This window comes from Echinops telfairi, unplaced genomic scaffold, assembly GCF_000313985.2.
Source record: "Echinops telfairi isolate 266 unplaced genomic scaffold, ASM31398v2 ScPeMD7_7468;HRSCAF=8506_0, whole genome shotgun sequence".
NCBI lineage: Eukaryota > Metazoa > Chordata > Mammalia > Afrosoricida > Tenrecidae > Echinops > Echinops telfairi.
Genome location: NW_022111369.1, coordinates 53,350,688 through 53,374,970, shown reverse-complemented (window position 1 = coordinate 53,374,970; position 24,283 = coordinate 53,350,688). Strand labels below are relative to the sequence as shown.

At 36.4% G+C, this 24,283-nt stretch overlaps 1 protein-coding gene across 1 annotated transcript in view; it reads left to right on the top strand.

The window, feature by feature from the left end:
• Positions 1–24,283, top strand: part of PDS5A (PDS5 cohesin associated factor A) — a 144,723-nt gene that overhangs the window by 52,145 nt on the left and 68,295 nt on the right. The window contains exons 3-10 of the mRNA XM_045284096.1: positions 257–343; positions 1,289–1,386; positions 8,664–8,790; positions 10,819–10,899; positions 12,730–12,870; positions 15,458–15,573; positions 16,994–17,088; positions 18,538–18,683. Coding sequence (XP_045140031.1) covers positions 257–343; positions 1,289–1,386; positions 8,664–8,790; positions 10,819–10,899; positions 12,730–12,870; positions 15,458–15,573; positions 16,994–17,088; positions 18,538–18,683 — 891 coding nt within the window. The remainder of the gene's footprint in view (positions 1–256; positions 344–1,288; positions 1,387–8,663; positions 8,791–10,818; positions 10,900–12,729; positions 12,871–15,457; positions 15,574–16,993; positions 17,089–18,537; positions 18,684–24,283) is intronic.

The following is a 24,283-nucleotide window of genomic DNA, read 5'->3' as shown; positions in this document are numbered from 1 at the left end:
CAAGAGGCAAGGTAAAGATAGTGAGTAAAGGGCAAGGAAAGGGAATATTAAATTACAGCCTCCTGGATTCCTCTCAGAACAAGAAAGCATGAAGATTTGTGGAAGCAATCATCTATCTACATTGCTTTTTGTAGACAATTGACTAAAAGAGAATGTTCTTTTATTGTGTTTGTAATAGATGATATATCTATAGTATTATAGTTCTATGATGAATAATAAATATTCTCAAATAATATATTTTATCATTTTTTAACAGGACATATTTTTGTTTATTACCAGACAATTAAAAGGTTTGGAAGATACAAAGAGCCCACAATTTAATAGATACTTTTATTTACTAGAGGTAAAAAATTTTTTTTTTATTCTTTAAATACTGACAACTGCATCTAATTAGAAATTCTATATAGTAGCATTGTACTATAAAGTGCATCTTCTTGTTTTATACGACACAAGTACTGTCTTTCACATTTTATAATAGACATACAGGTTTTCTTTTTTATTGCTCCTTATATCTTGAGGAGACAAAAACATTTCATGGGGAAAAGTTATTGTGTTAGGCTGGGTTGACTAGAGAAACAAATCCAGTGACATTCATATGTGTATAAGAAAGAGCATTACATCAAGTAATTATATATCAAGAAAACATCCCAGCCCAGTCCAACTCAAGTTCATAAGTCTGATACTAGTCTACAGGCCCCTCAACGCAGCCATATGCAATAATGCAAAATGCAAGAAGACCACTGATTGGTGGGTGCAAAGTCCAGTGGATCCAAGGCCAGTGGAAACATAGCAGGGCTCCAGCAGCTGTCAGCTTGTCCAGCAAGTGAAAGGCAGAAAGAGAGGGGCCTCCTTACGAGAAGGCCACACCCCCAAGGAAGCAGCTGATTGACAAGTCTGACTCCACCCCTAGTCAGGGATATCTAGTTGACATAAAATCACATAACTACCACAGTCAGGTTTTAAAGCTATAGTTGTTTTTTTGTTTGTTTTTTTTACTTTTAAACTTTGAGGATTTTTTTTTTCTATTCCTAAATGGTATTCAATTATATTCACTTTCACTATTTTTCATATATATATATATATATATATATATATATATATATATATATACACACACACTAGCCTTTAGCAACTTTTAAATGTCAGAGTATATAACTAATTTTATATGTTGAACCTTTACAGTCTTTAATATAATTTTCAAATTCTAAAATAGATTTCATTAATGAATTTGTTTTATCATAACTATTTTGAATATGTATAATTATGTAATATTTTTATTTATTTAAAGAATTTAGCTTGGGTTAAATCATATAACATCTGCTTTGAATTGGAAGATTGCAATGAAATTTTTATTCAACTTTTTAGAACTCTCTTCTCAGTGATCAAGTAAGTTATTGTTTTAACTCTGCTGTTTAAGCATCACTTTTTCTTGTATGTGTTATAATGTCATGTCACAGTAAGATATTTTAGAATTACAGGTACACCTCTTTTTTTGTTTGTTTGTTTTTGCAATGAGTTTTATTGTTTTGCCATTATGTGTTTTTCACAAGTTGAAGGTTTATGGCAACCCAAGTGGAGCATGTCTGTCAGAGCCATTGTTCCAAAAGCATGTCTAACCCCATGCCTCTGTCACATTTCATTAATTCTTAGTAATTTAAAACTTCATAATATTATTGCCACTCCTAGGAGAAAGATGAGGCCATCCACGCCCATAAAGATTTATGGTCTCAGCCTATATGGAGCAGCTCTGTGTTGTCCTATAGGGTTGTTTTGAGTGGGAATTGTTTGGGGTTTTTTGTTTTACTTTCTTTAGTATAGTATCAACATAACTTTTAAATGTACTGGGAAACCAAAACATTTGTGTGTTGTACTTTATTGCAGTGATCTGGAACTGAACTTGCCATAAATCCCAAGTCTACCTATATAAATAACTTTATCTCATAAATGATTTAACATGAAGGGAAATAACCCAAAATATAGGTGTCTGAAAACTAGTTTTATCCCTTTGGTACCATTTGTACTAGGGATTATAGAACAATAATAAAGTAAAATAGAGACCTTACGAGGGTCAGTAAAAAAATACTGCCACAAAATCAAATCTTTATGAAACAAAAATATAAAATTGGGAAGCTATTCTTTCTCAACATATCCTCCATATACACTTCTGAAGGTAGTGTTCCCATCTCTAACCCTTTCTTGAAGTATTTTGTGCTCTTCTATTACACTAGGTCAAGTAGTTTAACATCCTCAGGGGTCTTTTTGTTTCCTTTCAATGTTCTTTGAGTTTGGAAAACTTCAAGAAGTCTGAGAGGGTAGGGTTAGGGCTATAGGGTGATGAGGCAAAGTTTGCCAATGAAATTCTCATAGGACAACCCTTGCTACCCTAGAAGAACAAACAGGTACATTATTGTGATGGGGAAAATATTCCTTGATGCAATTTTCCTGGCCTTTATCTCACTTTAACAAGTGTATTACCTGGGGTGATGGGATAACTGGGTCTGTATCTTCTTCATTCATCAGGCTAGTTCATAGTTCAGACTTTTTCATATGATGACTGGGTTTTAAAATGGCAAGAAAGTGTTGAAGTGCCATTGTGTTCTCCTTGCTTCTTGTATGCTTGTTCCATTGGCCAGAACAAGGTATATAGGCAAGCTCAGGTTTAAGGGCTGATTAAATATACGCTATATATTGATGACAGAAGAAGCAAAGCCATATAATAAAAGAAGTGTGCAACACTGACAGCAAAGAAGTATGGCTGTTTCTTGGATTTTACATAGTTGTGCCCTTTCTTTTAAGATTAGTCAACAAAATTGAGTTATACACTTAAACTTATTGTCATTCTGCACCTTTTGTGACTGCCCACTTAAAACTAGTTTTGTCCCTTTGGTACTTTGCCACTTTGCTCATTTGTTTTCCCTCTCAGGTTCATCTTTGTGATATCTAATGTCTGAAAGCTACTTATTTTGTTTTTTCCCTGTTTTTGTTTTTAATTGCTTCAATTAGAAAGATAAGTTCTTTCTTATTTTCCTTCTGACTGGAAGTGGAAGTCTAAAGGAGCAACTGATAAGGATTAGTAGAGCAAGTGAACATAATTTTTAGAAAAAAAATTTTTTTTAAACATTTTATTAGGGGCTCATACAACTGTTAACACACAGTTCCTTGTAATCGGTTCCCTCTTTCCTACCCATTCTCCCTTTACCCTCCCTGTTTCGCCACTCACACCACTGGTCCTGTAGGGTTCATCCGCCCTGGATTCCCTGTATTTTCAGTTCCTATCTGTACCAGTGTACATCCTCTGGTCTAGCCAGACTTGCAAGGTAGAATTCGAGTCATGGTAGTGGGAGCGGGAAGGAAACATTTAGGAACTAGAGGAAAGTTGTATTTCTCATCGTTGTTACATCACACCCTGACTGGCTCATCTCCTCCCCGAGACCCCTCTGCAAGGGGATCTCCAGTGGCCTACTAATGGGCTTTGGGTCTCCACTCCGCACTCCCCCCATCATTCACTATGGTAAGATTTTTTGTTCTGATGATACCTTATACCTTATCCCTTCGACACCTCGTGGTTGCATAGGCTGGTGTGCTTCTTCCATGTGGGCTTTGTTGCTTCTGAGCTTGATGGCGAAAATTCTTATCTCCACTATTTTCCTAACCCAAAGTATTTATGAAATACAGAGCCAACAGTTTTATTGACATGCAATTAATATACCTACAATTCAGTGTTTTAAGAGCTGTGCATCTAAGTTGGTTTTTGTGCATAGAGCTGAATATCTGTTCTGCATTCACCTACTCCTCACACAGCAATGGAAGTGGTCCTGAAAACCCCTGATCTTTAGTTAAGGAAATAGTTATTTGGGAGAGGGATTTGCAAGGGTTCCATGTTGGGCTGCTGACTGCAGTCAGGGTCAGCACTTGAAACCACCAGCTGCTCTGCAGGGGAACGTTGAAGCTATGTACTCTAACCCACAGGGGAAGTTTTGCTTCCGTCCTATACAGTTGCTGTAAGTCTGAATTTACTTGATGGCAGTGGGTTTGTTTTGAGTTTGTTTACAAAAAGGGTGTTTTCTCAAAACTCTAATCTGTGATGGTGGACAATTTCTAACAACCCCGTTCATTTTTATTCTTGTCTTTTGTCACCAATGTCCCTGCAAATGTATTATCCATTATTAGGGTGTGTGTGTGTGTTTTGTTTTATTGTTTATAGATGAGCTATACAAGTGTTCTCAAAGTTCACTTTTTAAAAGTTGTTCTGCTTTATTGTGCTAAAAATGTATATAACAAAACAAGTTACTCCAATACTGTATCCTCCCACCCTTTAAAATTTACTTAGTGGATTTTTTTCTCAACTTTTTATAGTGAATTTGTTGGGAGTTTACATTTCTGACTGTCAGTTGTGTATATAACAACTTAAGCTACTGATCTAACCCCCAATAGCTTACCACCACCACACCTCCCTGTTTACTCTCTTCCTCAAGTCCACTTACCTACCGTCTAGCCCAGTGGTTCTCAACCTTCCTAATGCTGAGAACCTTTAATACAGTTCCTCATGTTGTGGTGACGCCCCCAACTATAAAATTATTTTTGTTGCTACTTCATAACTGTAATTTTGCTACTGTTATGAATCGTAATATAAATATCTGATATGCAGGATGTATCGTCATTGTTGTAAATTGAATATACATAATTAACATAAAGCATAGTGATTAATCACAAAACAATATATAATTATATATTGTGAAATATTTGTATTTTCCAATGGTCTTAGGCAACCCCTGTGAAAGGGTCGTTTGATTCCCCCAAAGGGGTTGTGACCCACAGGTTGAAAACCACTGCTCCAGCCTTTAATACACCTCTCCTTTGTTGCCCCCTCCCTCAAAGATCAAAGTTAGCTTCTATTGTTAAGAAAAACATTGTCTTGTGTTTTCCTTTAAAACTGGTCTCATACAGTATTTATCCTTTTGTGGTTGGCAAATTTCTCGCAGCATAATGTTCTCCAGGTCCATCCAGACCATTTTCATCATTACTCAGCAATGTATATAATATTCCATTGTGTGTATGCACCAAAGTTCATCCATTCTTCCACTGACAAGCACTTAAGTTTGTTTCCACCTTGTTGCTGTTAACAGTGCTGAGATGAACAAAGTGTGCAGATGAACACAATTGTTCAGGCTATGGGTCTTATTTCTTTAGGGTATATACCCAGAAAAGAGATGGTAGGTCTTAAGGAATTTCTTTTTCAGGCTTTAGAGGTGGCACCATGCCGTTTCCCACAGTGGTTACGTATTTCTGCAGTTCTACCAGTTGTATTTGAAAGTTCCAGTCTCTTCACACTCTCTCCAGCATTTGTTAGTTTCTGGGCTTTTGTTGTGCTTGTTAATTTTGCTGTCAGTGTTTGTGCAAGGTTGGGTTCTCATCTTCCGGGTGCCTAGTGATTGCAAGCATTTCTTCAGTGTTTGTTGGCTGTGTAGATGTCTTATTTGGTAAACTATCCTAATATTCTCTGCCCATTTTTAATTGAATTATTCGTCTTAGTGAAGTGTTGCAATTTCCTATAGATTTTAGACACTAGCCCCTATTCTGGAGTAAAATTTACGTTAGCCTTGATTATTCTCTGTATATCTACAATGCTATAGCAAAATTGTTTTGCTTTTATTTTGTCTTTTGTCTATATATTATGATAAATGTGGAATCAGTTGTTCAAGTCTTTAGATTAAATGCCATTGGGGAAAAAAAGCCTAGGTATTCTGCCATTTAAGAGTTTTGTGGTCTGCTTCTTTTGTGTGTGTTTCCATTGAATGTTTCTATAGCCATTTTAGGCTTTCACTCAACAATTTCTGCACAATTTACCCAGTGGTGTGGCTTCTTCTTTAAATGCGTTCACGTTCACAGTAGGTGTATTCATTGAGGAGACCTACGGTTGACTCTTCACTGGTTAAGAAAGCAGAACTGAAATGAATTGTGGCCTTATATTTTACCTTGTTGATTTTTCATTTGTTTGAAATTCTATGAAAGATATAGAATAACATTTTCTGAACTTTCTAGTCATAAGTTCTGATAAAGCATTTTAGTTCTGAATTTAGTGAGCTTAAACTAGTAGTGAACAAAGCAAACATTACTTGTGTTTGCTTAAGCTTTTTGTCTTTGACTATGACTTTATCTTTATGGGGTAATCCATTATGGTTTAAAGAAGATGGAGAAAGTGCCTACTTTCATTATCTTCTTGTTGTTACTGTTAACCTCCCTTTTGAATGTGGGACAGATAAAATAAACAAGCCCTGGTTGTTTAGTGGGCTATGTGCTGCTAACCACACAGTCAGCAGTTCAAACTCACCCACCACTCCAGTTGCCTTTCTACTCCCATAAAGAATTAAAGCTGAGGAAACTCAAAAGAGTAGTTCTACTCTACCCTATAGGGTCACTATGAGTCAGAATCAACTCATTGGCAGAGAGTTTTGTTTTTGTTTTTATATGTATGCTTGTGTTTGTATATGCACACACGAGAGGGTAACCCCCCAAAACGGAATTTTTGTCAAATCTGTGTATTTAAATTTTTTTTAACAAAACTACCTTATCACTTTCTTTTTTAATCATTCTATTAGGGGCTCATACAACTCATATCACAATCCATACATATATCAATTGTGTAAGGCACATTTGTACAGTCATTGCCCTCATCATTCTCAAAAGATTTGCTCTCCACTTAAGCCCCTGGCATCAGCTCATTTTTCCACCTCCCTCCCTGCTTCCCCCTCCCTCATGAACCCTTGATAGTTTATAAATTATTATTTTTTCATATCTTGCACTGACGTCTCCCATCACCCATTTGTCTATTGTCTGTCCCCCAGGGAGGAGGTTATATGTAGATCCTTGTAATTATCTTATTACTTTCAAAGGACTCTCCATTTCACTTAATGCATTTGTCAAATCTGCAAATCCATTCTTGGAAACATTTTAAACACTCATCTCTTTGGATGACTGACAGCACCTCCCTCATTTTTTCTTCACCTTTTGTATGTCATCACATTTGCTATCCTTTCATGTCCCTCTTCATTCACAAAAACAAAAAGAAGTCACACAGAGCAAGGTCACATGAGTAAGTTGGGTGGAGAAAAAGAGGCATGCTGTTTTTTGCCAGAAACTGGCACACTGAGATAGGTGTGTGAGCAGGTGCTTTGTTGTGGCAAAACCAGTCCCCCCTCTGCCACAAATCAGGCCCTTTTGTTTCACAGTTACGCAATCTTTTCAGAACCTCTAAATAGAAAGTTTGACTAACAGTCTAATACAGTGCAATGAACTCCAAATATACTAAAGGCTGACATTTTCAGCCTAGTTGACATTTTTGTCCATTCGGGAAGTTGTCGGATGTCCGGACAATGTTGTCATCAGTTGACATTTCACTTTTTTTTTTTTCAATCATTTTATCTCTCTTACCACAATCAATACATCCATCCATGTGTCAAGCACTTTTGTACATTTGTTGCCATCATCACTTTCAAAGTTTCTTTTATGCTTGAGTCCTTGGTATCAGCTTTTCATTTTTCCCCCTCCCTCTGGACATTTCACCTTTTTTGAAATGTAATTTCTCCCATAGTCCTTGTAAGCCCAACATCACAATAGTTTCTACAGCAGTTTTTCCTAGCAAGAAACAAAATTTCAGTCGCATGCTGTTCTCTTAAATTGGCCATCAGAAAAAACGAGGTTCAAGTGAAACTGGAATTATGAAAAAAATTCATTGACCAGAAAGAACTGTGTTAGTCTGGGTTGATTAGAGAAACAAATCCAGGGAGACTCATATGTGTATAGGAAACACCTTTATATAAAAGAGCAATTGTTTATTGAGAAAACAACCCAGCCCAGTTCAGATGAAGTCCATAAGTCCGCTACCAATCTATAAATTCCTCTTCAGACTCATGAAACACATGAAATGACTCCCAGTGCAGGAATATCACAGGCCAGTGGGTGGAAAATTTTTAGGATCCAGTGACAGTGTAAGCATCTCAATGAAGGTGTGGGTCTCCACATGCCTCAGGGCTCTAGCGTAGCTCCATGTGTCTTACCAGGAATTCGAAGCAGAGTCTATATATGTTTCTGGCCTCCAATGAGCTATTTGTCTCCATGGCGCCTCCGAATGAGGTCATCCAGCTGCGACCTGCTTGACAAGCTAGACTCCACTTTGCAAGTTGACACCAGATTATGTAACTACCACAAGAACTTTCCCAGGCAAGACCACTGGGTACACTAACTCAGAGTGAGTTGCTAAATGATTACCTAGTGGGGAAAATGCGTACTACGAGAGCTTCCTCAACCCAGCACAAGTCCCAGGCTTTTGTGGGGGTACCCCCTCGTGTGTGTGTAGATAGATATAAACAAAAGTGTTTTTTCTTTGATGCTGACACTTAAATCAATCTTGGAATACTACTTGGGTAGGAACATAATGCATTTTAAAGATCTTTGTTTTGTTAAGATACAACAATAAATTATACTGATTTTGTAATAAGTCAACAGAAGAAGACAGTAAACAATTATCAAAATTCCCTTACCATTATTGGCATAGATCTTTTAAGTTAAAATGTTTTTAAGTTTAAGATTATTCTTTTAACGTGGGAAGCTTAATTTTCTCATTTTAAATTTTTGAATCCCCTTCCTTTTTATTTTTATTTTAGCAATAGCCACAATAAGAAAGTACAAATGCACATGCTGGACTTGATGAGTTCTATCATCATGGAAGGTGATGGAGTTACTCAAGAGTTATTGGACTCCATTCTTATTAACCTAATTCCCGCACATAAGGTTTGTAAGACTAAAGATATTAAAGATGAATATTTAATGACAGTTTTATTTTCACTATTTTCTGTCATAATAGTTTCCACAATATTGTTTTTTCACCATTTGTTGTCATTATAGTTTCCACTTTCACTCTCCAGCCCCAGATAAAATATAGTAGGACACATTAATCTTGTAACCGTTACAGTTTTTAGATAACATGTTAGTTAACATATTGTTATATTCAGGGTTTTTATATAAAATATTTTCTCATATTCACCACCCCTACATAATCGGAATTATAAGGGGTTGCCGTCTTGTTTTTGAGTTAGTTTTGTTTGGAAAATAAAATATATTTTCTTCTCCATACATCTATGTAGACCATGGTGATTCAGAGTTCTTTTCAGAATCACTATCTTTTTTATGGCATTTATAGAAAAGGATTTAGACAGAAGCAGAAACCATTTGTTGGTTAAGGGAGAATGCATGAAACAGCATTGTTGTTCCTCCTTACTTACTTTTTTATTTCTCCCTGCAAGATTGTCCTAAGAAATTGAAAGACTGGCTACCTGGAATTTATCACCCTGAGCTCTGCTGAAGCCTTCCTCATTTTCTGCAATTTTCCTCCTGGTCTTTTCCAATCAGGTTTAGTGCCATGTTACCAGATGTTAGGTGAAATTTGTCTAGTTTAGCGTATTTACAATATAATGTGACTAACCTTTAATTTTTTCTATTACTCTATAAATATTTCTTTGAATTTTATCAATTCAAATTAAATCAATAGTTTGATAAAAGTTTTGACAGTATGTCACAGGAGAGCCTATCTCAGGCTGAATAAAAAAGAAAAACAGGAATCAGAAGCATTTTGGCATTTATGTTTTAGCTAGAGAGTATTTTTATAAGTGGGGAAATAATCCCTTTTGGGGAATAGAAAAAGTGTCTTAATTTTTAGCTAATCTTATCCTTTTGCCACTGACATAAATTCATCAGCAGAGGTCAAGAAGCTGTAGTGTGTGGACCAGATTAGACCCACTGCCTATTTATGTAAATAAAGTTTTATCGGCATACAGCCAATGTTCATTCATTTTCATTTTGTAGCTACTTTGACAGTACAACAACAAAGCTGTATAGTTGTGGCAGAGACTAAATGTTTTAGTTTCCCAAAGCCTAAAATAGGTATGACTGCCTGGCCCTTTAGGAGCCCTTCATGGTAGCATAGTAAGTTACATATTGGGCTGCGAACAAGGTCAGCAATTTGAAACTCAGCTACTCCTATAAAGAGTCAGTCTCGGAAACCCATATGGGTCGTTCTGTTCTGGCCTTCAGTCACAATGACTCAAACTCAACTCCATGTCAGTAAGTTGGCTTGAGCGAGATCTGGCTCTTTAGAAAAAATTGCTTTAAGTATAGATTTTCCTGGCCTCTTTTGGGGGAGAGGTGCAAGATGATGGCTAATGTATCTGTTTGGTACAGAACTTCAAAGGGTAAACATATTGATGGGTATAATTATAAAGAAAGCAAGAGTTCTTTCTCAGTACATTTTTTAAATTGAAAATATGTATTTTCTACCGTCTTTCTCAAACACTTTAATTTGTTAGAATGTATTTGGAAAATGCAGGAGGGGATCTAGTATTTCAGAAATACAATTGATCAAGAACTCTTTTCACTTAGAACTCTTCTCAGTCCTACCCTTCCTCTGAACCCACATTGATTAGACAAATACTGAGCATCATGGGTTACACATGTGCATATGTGTTTAAGATTCACAGGTGTTCAGGTTGTTTAACAGATATAAAACCAAAAGCCTTTAATAAAAGTTAGCATTGTGTTATACTTGGACATTTGGCCGTGTTAATGCATTTTAGGTCTTGATTAATAGTTGTGTTCTTTCACGACTGCAGTTAAGACCATTTGGCTGCAGGATATTAGATAAAATACTAATTGGATCCAAGTTCATATTTTTGTTTGAGATTTTATAGGGTAAAAGACTTCAGTGTTCTAATCGTGCTGTCTTATTATAAATTGTAACTTTGCATGTTCTATTTTGTTTTTCAGAACTTAAATAAGCAGTCATTTGACCTTGCAAAAGTCCTGCTTAAAAGGACAGTCCAGACTATTGAGGCATGCATTGCCAATGTATGTACTGCTGCTACTTTTTATTCTGTAACTATAAAATTCTACATCTAGGATATTTATTTGCTAGAAGAATCTCTTGTATATAGGTTTATTTAGTCCGTCAAGTTAATTTCATATATATAAAGCAAATATGAAAGTAGTATATGCAAATGTAACCAGTGATAAAGAATGCAACATAGCTTTAAAAGCCTATTGTTTTGGTTTTTTTTAAACACACATCTTGTTGGCATTGCTTTTAAGTGGCACAAGGTGGAGAATGATATTTTATGAAAACCTTTGTACAATCTCTGCTACTTCTGCTACCTTTCTACTTATATGTATCTCCCGAATATGTTGATCTCTCTCGCTTTCTTCCTTCATGCTATGTTTAGGTCACTGTCTCTTTTTCTTCTTGTCTTCTAGGCCATTCTGTTGAAATCCTTCTATTTCTTCCTCAAATACTTATACATTCCTTTTTTTAAAAATAGACTTTTATTCTGTTAATTTTTTGGTAAAAACTCAATTATTTAGAGGGAAAAATGTATTTGCAGTTTTGTTTTCTTAATTCCATTGCTACATATTCCCTCACACTCAAACCTACAAAATCACATGCTCTTTATGACATTTTCATGTCTTTCTTTACGTATTTTCTCTACTCTGACATTGTCTTCATCTTTATTATTGATGGCTGTAAATATTTCTTTGAATTGATACATTCCCATCATTTGTCTTAACAATTTCCTGATTATCTTCCATTTATTTCTTTTAGTGTTTTCTTTAGTAATCATCTTTATGAATGTAACTGTTCTCTTTCATTGAATTATTTTGTATATATAAAGACCCAAGTGTAGGGTTATTAATTTTAATAGTATGAATCTTTGTTGTTATTTCTGTTACCAAAGTAACAAGCATGATTTTTAAAAAGAAAGTCTTTTGCAAATAACACAGGAGAACATGCAATAAAAACTGTTGGTCTTCATGCCAAATATCCCAGTCTGAATTCTCAAAAAATAACTCACCAGCTGGTTTCCATGCATCTTTCCAAAAGTGCCCTATACGTGTCCATATGTTTTTATGTGTAATTGTTTTTTAAATGGAAGGTTTATAAACAACTCCTTAATTTAATTACTTAAAAGTATTTTTGACATCTTCCTAATGGAGCATGTAAACATCTTCATTTTTCAAGGTCTTCATAATAAATATAAATATTATCTGACTTTTAATATGCAAGGGCACTTTAAAAAGCTAGGAAAATTTTTTCATAATCTTTTAATTCTAGTTTTCAGTGAACCTTTTAAAGTCTTTCGTATGTTGCTTTTTAAAAATTCAGGTTTTATATCATCATTTCTTTGTCCTATGAGTAGAAATATATTTCCTGAGTATTATAAGACAAATTCATTTTTCCTTTTAAATACTCCTTTATTCAAAATTCTTAGAATAATTAGATAAATTTAAAATTTTTTAAATTAGAATTTTGCTACAAGGAGACTTCTCTATAATGAGCCATGTAAGCGATCTGAATTGTTTTGGTCCAATAACAATTAACATTCCCAGAAGTGTAACCTCTTTTGAAAAAAAACCAAGAGCTCTCTTTGTTTTTAACTCTCCTCCCTGTTACATTTATGACTTGATGTTAATTTTCTGTGTTTGGAGATTTACTCTTCTCTTTTTTATGTGACCATCTTATTACATATTATACATAAAACACTTTTCTGCTTCATTCCCTTCAGTGATATGTATAAAATGCATGGTTATATAGCACTTCTCAAAAGAACATGTTTATATAGAAAATCGAAACAAGTTTTTAAATATTTCATGCTTTTTAAGTTTTGTTTTTAATATCTCCTGTAGTTTTTCAATCAAGTCCTGGTGCTGGGAAGGTCTTCAGTGAGTGATTTGTCAGAACATGTATTTGATCTAATTCAGGAGCTCTTTGCTATAGATCCTCATTTATTATTATCTGTCATGCCACAACTTGAATTCAAACTGAAGGTAGGATTGACTAAAATTCTCAGACCCTTTAAACTTTAAAAATGTGTGTTAAATAAATTTTCTCTGACTACAAGGATAAGACATGACTTTAATCTCTTTTTAAATAATGTAGTTAATTCATATCTTCAAACTTAAGTTGCAAAATGCACAAAATTATATTCTGTTGCAAAATGCACAAAATTATTTTGAATATCTGCTCAAAAACTCAGTAACAAAATTATATGAAAATATGGGAAAAAACATTCTCTTAGTAAGTTGTAATGCATGTTGGTATTAAAAGATATTATGTTTTTCTCTGTTAAAACATCAAGAGATTCTAAACCAAGGGCTCTAAGGGTCTCATATTTTTTAATGACTGGCAGGCAGAAATAAACTGATATTTCTATTTTTTTCCCAAACTGTAAAGTCATTTAAAAAGTCATATTTGGGTGGGAATCGATTACAGTGATCTTCATATAACCCCCTCCCAGTGGGGTGGATAACAGAAAAGTAGGTGAAGGGAGACCTTGGACAGTGTAAGCCATGAAAAAATAATAATAATTTATAAATTACCAAGGGTTCGTGTGGGAGGGAGGGAAAAATTAGCTGATACCAAGGGCTCAAGTAGAAAGAAAATGTTTTTTAAATGATGATGGCAATATATGTACAAATGTGCTTGATACAGTGGATGTATTACAGATTGTGATAAGAGCTATATGAACCCCCAATAAAAGGATTTTTTAAGTCCTATTTGTATTAATCTGCTTTAGAGTAAAAGGTAACACTTCACAGAGCTTCCAAATCAATTACTTTGTAATTATACACAAAGATAAAATTAATTAGCTTTTGTGCCTAGGATTGGAGAGAAATAAAAACTAGACTGGCTTTAGTAAAGTTCTTTACTGAAATTCATTGATTGGTAAACTATTAATGCAGAATTTCTTATTTTGCCTACCAAGTTATTTAAAATAAGTGTGGTTTAAAAGTGTGTGTGTGTGTGTGTGTGTGTGTGTGTGTGTGATAGAGAGAGAGATTTATATAGAATATATCTTTATGAGATCATGTTCACTTTGGGATAGATGAGTAAGTAATGAAGTTGTAAATCAGAGCCCCCGAATGATTACTGCACTAGAAAACCATTACCATCACTGCAATCTCATTCTTACCTTATTCAAGTAATATATTTTAAATTATAAAAAGGGAGGGGGCAAGTTTTCACTTAACCTTTTTATTTCTGTAATAATATATATAGATGTGAACTTCCATCATTTGAAATTATCATTAATAAAATAGCCATTGCAAATAGAACAAAATTTTGAGTCTGACAGTGTAGTGTCTAGCATTTAAGATATAGATTGATCTTTACGTTAGGCCAGTTGACTAGAGAAATCTAGAGACTTTGTATAAGAAATAGCTTTATATCAAGAAGTAATTGTATATCAGGAAAACATGCCAGCCAACTCAAGTCCAAAAGTCCAATACTGGTCCTTAAGTCCCTCTGCAAGCTCACACAGCTATATGCAGTGATGCAGAATGCAGGAAGATCACAAGCCGTTGTGTGAGTCCAAGGGCGCTAGAAGCATCACGGGGCTCTGGCAGCAATCCATCAGCCAGTAAGAGGGTGAAGGCAGACAGAGAAGGGGAGATTCCCAGGGCCTTCCTTATGAAAAGACTACACCCATGCGGAGACACCATCAGGCTGTGACCTGATTGACAGGTTGAATATTACCCCTGTACTTTTATATATCGTCAAGGTGACATGAAATTATGTAACTACCACAGTCTTTTTTAAAAAGAAAAAGTTTGCCAGTAAGCCGGACTTATTTTTTTTTTTAATTTTAATAGCCGGACTTATTAAAAAGCAACACCACCCAGCATTATTGTCATTTTACTTGAGAAAAACTTTTGTCAAATTTTGATAGTTTCATTTTTCATTATTTTGCTAAGTGTGCCTGTGTCACGCAGCTTTCAGTGTAAATATGCATAAGTAAAAGATAATATTCTCAAAATCTTTATTTTTTTCTATTTTAAACTAACTTATTTTTTATAATGCCCAATTCGCCTCACCACTTAAAAATATTTTCTGCTATTAAAATTTGTTTTCTTGAATCTTTGCATTCTTTTTAGTCATGTTCTCAACTTAGTATGGCACATTAATTAAAACTTCTATAACAAAACCTTGTTCAATATATTTTGACTTCCTTGGTATCTATGTGGCTATTTCAGAACTTAAATCACAGGATATATATATTTCTTTATAAGACAGTTCTTAGTAAGGCAGGGATTGTTTGCATCTCTGACCTCCGCAATTTCTTATTTTACTAAGGCTTATAGAAAATCTTAGAATTGATTGGTTTTCTTATTTCTGAAACATGGATAGTGAATGTGTGGATTACAAACAAGTTCTGAAGTATACATAAATTAGCAGTTGGGAGTGTGAATCAAGTAGAGAACCACACAATGTAACATGGAAACATCAATTTCTTTATAGTAGAAGAAAGCACATGGTACTATGAAGCTGTCACCATTATAAGCAGAATTAGGAAATTGTAAATTAATAATCAACCTCAGGCTTCATTTATTTTTCCTCTTTCCCCACCTCCCCCAGAGCAATGATGGAGAAGAGCGATTAGCTGTTGTTCGGCTTCTAGCTAAATTATTTGGTTCTAAAGATTCTGATTTGGCAACACAGAATCGTCCCCTTTGGCAGTGTTTTCTTGGACGGTAAGAGAACATGCAGTTCTATAGTTCTGACTTTCATGTGTCAGTGAATAAATAGTAGGGCTCTTGATTAAAGCCACACCTATCAAAACATGTTGACATCTGGATGTTGCTGTCTTTGTTGGAGAGCCAGTTGTAGAACAGTTTTTTTAGAAAGGCAATTTTTATCCATAGTGTCTTACATATGTGTTTATTATACACATTGGGGGAAATAAAATTGTTATTAAAATAAGTAGGTAATAGTATTTGATGATCTAAATTTTTTATTTTTTTTTAAATATGTAAAAATCCATGGCATTTGTCAGCCTAACAATTTATTCATCTACTTGTGTTTATCTTTGGACCTGTAGGTTATCTTATTGCCTAATGTGTTTAAGTTGGTATAGTTGTCTGATTTTGAAATGGAAAACCTTACTGCTATTATTCATTTTTAATTTTCACAAATCTTAGAATGACTTTTTAAACTTGATTTAAAAATTATGTGTACAGTTAGTATTTTGGAAAACATTTAAGATCCACTATAATTTTGTTCAACAGCTTCAAAAGTTGACAGAAATTCTCTTGAAGTAAACTCACTGTAATTTTTATTAACTACTTTATATATTAAAGATAGGAATCTGAGAAATTTCTGACATTGACATAATGATATCCTAATATTATTGGCTCAGAACAGGTTAATTTGAAGCTCTTAAAAGGAATACATGCCAAATATTTAGATAGTGTATAAGAATTTTTTATTATAAACTGGGTGGGTAGTCCATTAGAATTTAATATAGAGAGATTGATTATAAAGTTAATTAAGCTCCCTGCACTCATTATTTCCCATTTGCTGCTGACACTCAGGATGTGTGTGTCTCTAGAAACAAAGAAATTCTATCAGTCTTTTTGTATTATTTTTCTGTGTTTTGATATTCCATAGTATTAAAAGATTATAATTCTTTTTTTTCTTAGAGTTAGAAATGCATGATTAACTCGGGATAAGAACGGAGGTCTGCTATTCAGACATTTACTTCAGTAACTTTTGTTTTGTTTTTTTTTTGAAGCAGACTGTTTAGTTTGAATTTTAAACTCTAAAATGTTTTGACTCTTACAATTTTGTAGTTCTGGTAGGGTGTGTGTGTTTTACTTTTTTGGGTTTGCTTTAGTATGTATGATATACAACCTCTTTTTGAAAATGTGTTTCTGGAATTATGTATCTTTTCACTTAAAAGTTTATGCTCAATATTCTTCCATTAGATCATAATATTTATCACTAGAATAATTGACAAATTGTCTAATCAGTAACTATAGATCATAAGCTTTTATAATCTTTATAACAATATATAATTATAAAATTATCTTGTTATAAAAATCTTTATAACAAAATAACTATTTGAGAATAATTATTTTTTACTTAAAATTAAAAATTAACAATCTTTTGCAGATTTAATGACATTCATGTTCCTGTGAGATTAGAAAGTGTGAAATTTGCCAGTCACTGTTTAATGAATCACCCAGATTTAGCAAAGGATCTCACAGGTAAGTTAGCTGGTTTATTGCAAGAATAAAATTTAGTGTAAGAATATAAACATATTTTAGGTTGTACCTGTAACCCATTTTAATTTCTGAATCAATTTTAACTGGCTAGATCAGCCTTATGGCTGGACAATATTTCAATTTAGATACATAGCTAATAGTAAAGGAAATGGTGATTATTTTCTAGAAGTACTTCTGATTCTTTGCTTGAACCCAGAGCATTTAAGCCTACCTATCTAGTAGAAAACTGACTTCATGGACCTAACAGCAACATAAGAGAGTAAAAAACCAATTACATTCTTTTGTTCTATTTTGTTTGTATTGAGTTATTTTGGAATTTTTTAAAAGTTAAAGTATATTAATTTGGATCTATAATACAAACAGGAAGTCTGTAAGCAAGCTTTTATCTACATTTCTACCATTAAAACAAATCTTTTCTTTGTACCTTTAATTCTAAACTATGTAAATCAAATATGTTGTGACATATTTTCCAGGGTTGTTGTTAGTGCCATCCATTCAGTTCTGACTCATAATCACTCTGTGTTCAAGCAGACAGAACACTGCCTCGTCCTGTACCATCCACATAGTTGGTGCTATGTTTGAGTCCATTTGCAGCCACTGTATTTCTTTAAGTTCATTCTCATTTTCGCTGAATCTCCACCAAGCATGATGTCCTCCAGGGACTGGTGCCTCCTCACAACATATCCAAAAAGTACATGAGATGAAAGAGACGAAGTCTCGCCATCTTCTCGTCTAAGCAGCATCTTGCCTGTACTTCTAAGCCAAATTTGTTTATTCTTATCGCAGTCCATGTTGTATTCAACACTCTTTGACAACTCCATAATTCAAAGGCCTCAATTCTTCAGTCTTTCTGACTCACGATCTAGTTTCCATATGCATATGAAGTGACTAAAAATATACCATTGCTTAGGTTAGGTGCACCTTGTCCTCCAGGTGACAGCTTTGCTTTTTGACACTTTTTTAAGAGACTTTTCCAGCAGACTTATCCACTGCAATACTTTGATTTCTTGACTGCTGCTTTCATGGGTATTGATTGTGGATCAATGAAGTTGAAATTCATGATATTGCTTATTGGTCTAAGATAACCAAATCTAAATCACTGCCATCAAGTCAATTCCAATTCTTACAGGATAGTAGAACTGCTCCCTAACATCTTTCTATTGTGGAGTGGTTGCTAGGTTTACTGCTCACCTTGCAGTTGACTTGCTTAACCCACTCTGTCATCAACACTCCTTTGTCTTGAATAGTCCAATTAAAATACATTGCACGATAGTGCACTAATAATTATGTGGTTTAATTTATCTTTTCATTAGAGTATATTGTTTCCTCAAAATTATTTTAATCCATGACACAGTTTGATATTGACAAAAGCATAGTCTTTTCCACCATTTTTGTTTTAGCTAACAGCTTAACTTTGCTTTGTCATTACAGAATATTTAAAAGTTAGATCACATGATCCAGAAGAAGCTATTCGTCATGATGTTATTGTTACGATAATAACTGCTGCCAAAAGGGACCTTGCCTTAGTCAATGACCAGCTACTTGGCTTTGTAAGGGAAAGAACGCTGGACAAACGGGTAAATCTGAGGAATTTCCTCATTTTGCTTGTACTCTGATTATTGGGTATTATTATGGGTAAATTGTTTGCTAGGTAGTACAAGAGTTATTTTCTGATACATGGAGAGTATTTGTGTGCCAAAGTCAAATTAATAAACAGCTAATAATTTGTGTTTTCCAGTGTCCATTACCTTGCTTATGTTCATGAATAAACACATTGATCTTAGGCATGGGTTTCTTTCCTTTATGAAAGAACATATAAATTAAGCTTTTACATTATTCTTTTCTTTCCATGAGAATAGTGATAGGTCAACTATAGTTCTTGTAGTTAGGATATCCAAAAATGACTTTTGAATGTGGTTCACTAAACTACAAGAATATGATCATACTTCCTAAGGAAGTAATGTTTTCTGCTATGGACAGAAATGGTGGCTATATATTTATTTTGTTGTGTGATTTCCTCCATTTGGTGCTGTTAAAAACATGGCTTGAGGAGGATAATACTAAGAACCACAGCAGGACTTGCTGAGAAAATTATTGCTATGAGGTGCCATTGAGTTCATTCCAGCTCCTAGCGACCCCACGTACAGCAGACAAAACACCGGCCCTGCTTCTGTCATCATCGGGCTGATTCGGCATGCTCTTCATTAAAATCTATAACAAAAGGTTGTCCTGCATCATACTATTTGCTTGTAGTTCAGTTGAGACCGTCTTCCAGAAACCATTGTGGTTTTGACATAATTTCAGGGTCAACAAAGAATTATTCTTTATTATGAAATTTAAAAACGAGATAATCCTTAAGCTCTTAGTTTTAAAATAGTCATAGGAAGCAGATATGTAAAATAGACTTTAATTTATTCGACAGTGTCAGTAACCCTTTTTTTAAATCGTTTTATTAGGGGGTCTTACAACTCATCACAATCGATACATATATCAATTGTGTAAAGCACATTTGTACATTCATTGCCCACATCATTCTCAGAACATTTGCTCTCCACTTAAGCCCCTGGCATCAGCTCCTCATTTTTTCCCCTCCCTCCCTGCGCTCCCCTCCCTCACGAACCCTTGATAATTTATAAATTATTATTATTTTATCATATCTTAAACTGACGGACCGTCTCACTGTTGTCCATCCCACCGGGAGGAAGTTATATGTAGATCCTTGTAATCAGTTCGTGTTTTCTACCCTACCTTCTCTCCACCCTCCCAGTATTGCCACTCTCACCACTGGTCCTGAAGGGATCATCTGCCCTGGATTCCCTGTGTTTCCAGTTCCTATCTGTACCAGTGTACATCCACTGGTCTAGCCAGATTTGTAAGGTAGAATTGGGATCATGATAGTGGGTGGGGAGGAAGCATTTAGGAAGTAGAGGAAAGATGTATGTGCTACATCACACCCTGACTGGCTCATCTCTTCCCCGAGACCCTTCTGTAAGGGGATATCCAGTGGCCTACTAATGAGCTTTGGGTGTCCACTCCGCACTCTCTGTACAATGATAGGATTTTTTGTTCTGATGATGCCTGATCCCTGATCCCTTCAACACATGGTGATCACACCGGCTGGTGTGCTTCTTCCATGTGGGCCTTATTGCTTCTGAACTAGATGGCCACTTGTTTACCTTCAAGCCTTTAAGACCCCAAACAGTATATCTTTTGATAGCTGGGCACCATCAGCTTTTTTCACCACATTGGCTTATTCACCCTCTTTGTCTTCAGTGATTATGTCGGGAAGTTGAGCATTATAGAATGCCAGTTTAATAGAAGAAAGCATTCTTACATTGAAGGAGGTCCGATGTCCTTCTGCTACCATAATACTAAACCTGTAAATATATGCACATAGATCTGTTTCCCCATCCTCATATATAAATACATTTACATATGTACATGCCTTTGTTTAGACCTCCATAAATGCCCTTTGCCTCCTAGCTCTTTCCTCTATTTCCTTTGACTTTCCTCTTGTCCCTCTATCATGCGCAGTCTTCATTTGGGTTTCAGTAATTCCTCTTAGTTACATTACCCTTGATCACGCCCTACCAGGCCTCCTGCACCCTCCTCGCCACCGATTTGGATCACTTGTTGTTCCCTGGTCCCTAGGTTTGTTAACACCACTACCTTTCCCCCAATGCCCTTTCCTCTCCCATGTCCCCCCGGAACTGTCCGTCCTGTTTTCTTCTCCTCCAGATTGTTCATCCAGCCTCTTATTTAGACAGACCTGCTGAGATAATGACATGCACAAAAACAAGACAGAGCAAAACCGAGCAACAATATACAACAAAACAACAACAACAAACCAGTGACAAAAAAACAAAACAAAACACAACAAGAAAGAAAAGCTTGTAGTTAGTTCAAAGGCTGTTGGCTTTTAGCAGTCCAGTCTGTTGGGACACCAAGCCCTGGCCCCAAAGTCCACCTTCGGCATTCCCTGGGGACCTCGCCGCTCCGTTCTCTTGCTGTTGCACCCCCTTAGTGTTTTTGCCTCAGTGTGGTGGGATCAGAACGGGCAGAATTCCCACACTTTGTCTCCGGTGTTGTCCCCTGTAGAGCTATTGGTCAGTGAGGGGCGCCATGTCTGATAGTGGGGCAGGCCATGTGGTCCTCTCTGTGGACTGGCTGCTCTAATCGGGAACATCATCCTCAAGGCCTCATGGGCCAGGATGTACTCCCCTCTCTCCTCCTCCCCCTTCATCTGCTCCCCTTTGCTCCAATCAGATGTGTCCCTCTCCCAGAGCTCCAGATTCAGTGCCGTCCTTTGAGATAAATTCTATTGGGGGGAGTGGCAGGTGTCCATGTAGTAGTTGGGACTGGGGCTGGCCCCTCAGACCTGTCCACTGATTTCCTACTCCATGTCGGCAGGTTGCATTCACATCTTGGAGCCCTGGGTTGAAGTCTGGTCCCTCTTTCCCTGTGGAGACTGTCAGTAATTCTAAGTGAAGGTTTTCAGCCCCTTTGTTTTTAATGTAAATGAAATGACACTCCACCTAGTGGCTGGACAGCAACGTACCCCCTCCCCCTTTCCCACATCAGTCTATGGTATCGCCATTTGGGTAATTTACTCTTAGAGCAAATTCACTCCTTTTTTCCTTCTTAATTCCACAGTTTCAGGAAGAGTCACATAAATGAATCTTTCTAACTGAGACCACATGAAATCTTCACAAGAGGACACACTGGGCATGTTAGGGCCTGTATTTTGGTCTAATATAAATGATATTGGGCATAACCTCTTTGAAGTTTGTTTTCTTGTCTGTATAATGTGAGGATTCAACTTAGTCCTAGATTTATTTATCACATTTTTTGCCTTTGCCTTATAGGAGAAGACTTCAAAAAGTCTGTGGAAATTTTTCATTTTCTTTTGTCCCATTTTTCCATGACCTTTTAAAAGCCCCCTTATGAAGGATATCAACAGACATCTGATGGTACTATAACTGTAAAGACCATTTTTAATAACTTTTAAATCACAGTCAAATGTTTTCTTTTTAATCAATTTATTGGGGGCTCATACAATTGTTACCACAGTCCATACATAGATCCATTGTGTCAAGCACATTTGTACATTTGTTGCCTTCATCATTCTCAAAACATTTGCTTTTGACTTGAGCCCCTTGTATCAGCTCCTCACTTTTTACCCTCCCTCATCTTCTCTCCCTCCCTCCTCACTTATACTTTATAAATTATTATTTTTCCATGTCTTACACTGACTGATGTCTTCCCTCACCCCCTTTTCTGTTGATCATTCTCCAGGGAGGTAGTTATATAAATCCTTGTAATCTGTTCCCCCTTTCTACCCCACCATCCCTCCACTCTCCTGGTATTGCCGCTCTCGCCACTGGGACTGAAGGGTTCATCTGTCCTGGATTCCCCATGTTTCTACTTCCTATCTATACCAGTGTACATCCTCTGATCTAGCCGGATTTGTAAGGTCGAATTTGGATCATGATCGTGGGGTTGAGGAAGCATTTAGGAACTAGTGGAAAGTTGTATGTTTCATTGTTGTTACACTGCACCCTGACTGGCCCATCTCCTCCCCACGGCCCTTCTGTAAGGGATGTCCAGTTTCCTGAAGATGGGCTTTGAGTCGCCACACTGCACACCCTCTCATTCACAATGATGTGATTTTTTTTGTTTTTTGATGCCTGATACCTGATCCCATCGACACCTCGTGATCACACAGGCTAGTGGGCTTCCATGTGGGCTTTGTTGCTTCTCAGCTAGATGGCCACTTGTTTATCTTCAAGCCTTTAAGACCCCAGGCACTATATCTTTTGATAGCCGGGCACCATCAGCTTTCTTCACCACATGTGCTTATACACCCGCTTTGTCTTCATTGATCGTGTAGGGAAGGTGAGCATCATTTAATGCCAGTTTAATAGAACAAAGTGTTCTTGCATTGAGGGAGTACTTGACTTGAGGCTCAATGTTCATCTTCTACCTTAACGCTAAACCTATAAATATATGTACATGGATTTATTTCCCCATTATCATGTATAAATATATTTACATAGCTACATACCTCTATAAATGCCCTGTGCCTCCTAGTTCTTTCCTTGCCTCGTAGTACTTTCCTCTATTTCCTTTTACTTTCCTCTTGTCCCACCATCATGCTGGGACTTCATTTGGGTTTCAGTAATTCCTCTCAGTTACATTGCCCTTGATCAAGCCCTACCCGGCCTCTTACACCCTCCTTGCCACTGATTTTGGATCACTTGTTGTTCCCTTGTCCCCCCCAGAACCATCGGTCCTGTTGTTTTCTCCTCCAGATCGTTTATCCAGCCTATCTTATTTCGATAGACCTAGAGATAATAATATGCACACAAAAAACAGGACAGCAAAACAAAGCAACAAAAGAAAACACAGCAACAACAAAACCAATGGCAAAAAGAAAAACCAGTAAATAGTTCAAGGTCTGCTTTTTGAACTTTAGGAGTATTTTCCGGTAGAGTCTGATGGGGTGCCAAGCCCTGGGCCCAAAGTCTATTTTTGGTACTCCCTAGAGACATCCTTACCCCTTACTGTTCTTAGTGTTTTGCCTCGGTGTGGTGGGGTCAGATCGGCCCAATTCCCACACTGTGTTTCCAGTGTTGTCCACTGTAGGGTTATGTGAGGGATGTCACGTCTCGTAGTGGGGCCGGCAATGTGGTCCTCTATGTGTATTGGCTGCTCTAAGGTGGATATCATCCTAAAGGCTTGGTGGGCCAGGATGTGTTCTACTCTTCTCTTCCTCCCCCTTCACTTGCCCCCCATGTGCTCTGATCAGGCATGTCCCTCTCCCTGAGCTGAAGCTTCAGTGCTTTCCTCTGAAGTAAATTATTTTGGGGGGAGGGGCGGCTGTCCACGTAGTTGGGATGAGGGCCAGCCCCTCAGACCTCTCTACTGGTTCCCTACTCCATGCCGGCATGTTGCATTCACATCTTGGAGCAACAGGTCAGGCAAATGTTTTCAGTGAATTGAATGAAATGTTCTATAAGATTTGTACTAAGAGGGACCAGACTTAACCCAGTGCTCCAAGGTGTGAAGACAACATGCCGGCGGCGGAGTAGAGAACCAGTGGAGAGGTCTGGGGGGCTGGTCCCAGCACCAAATACTAAGTGGATGCCTGCCCCTCCCCCGAGAAGAATTTATTTCA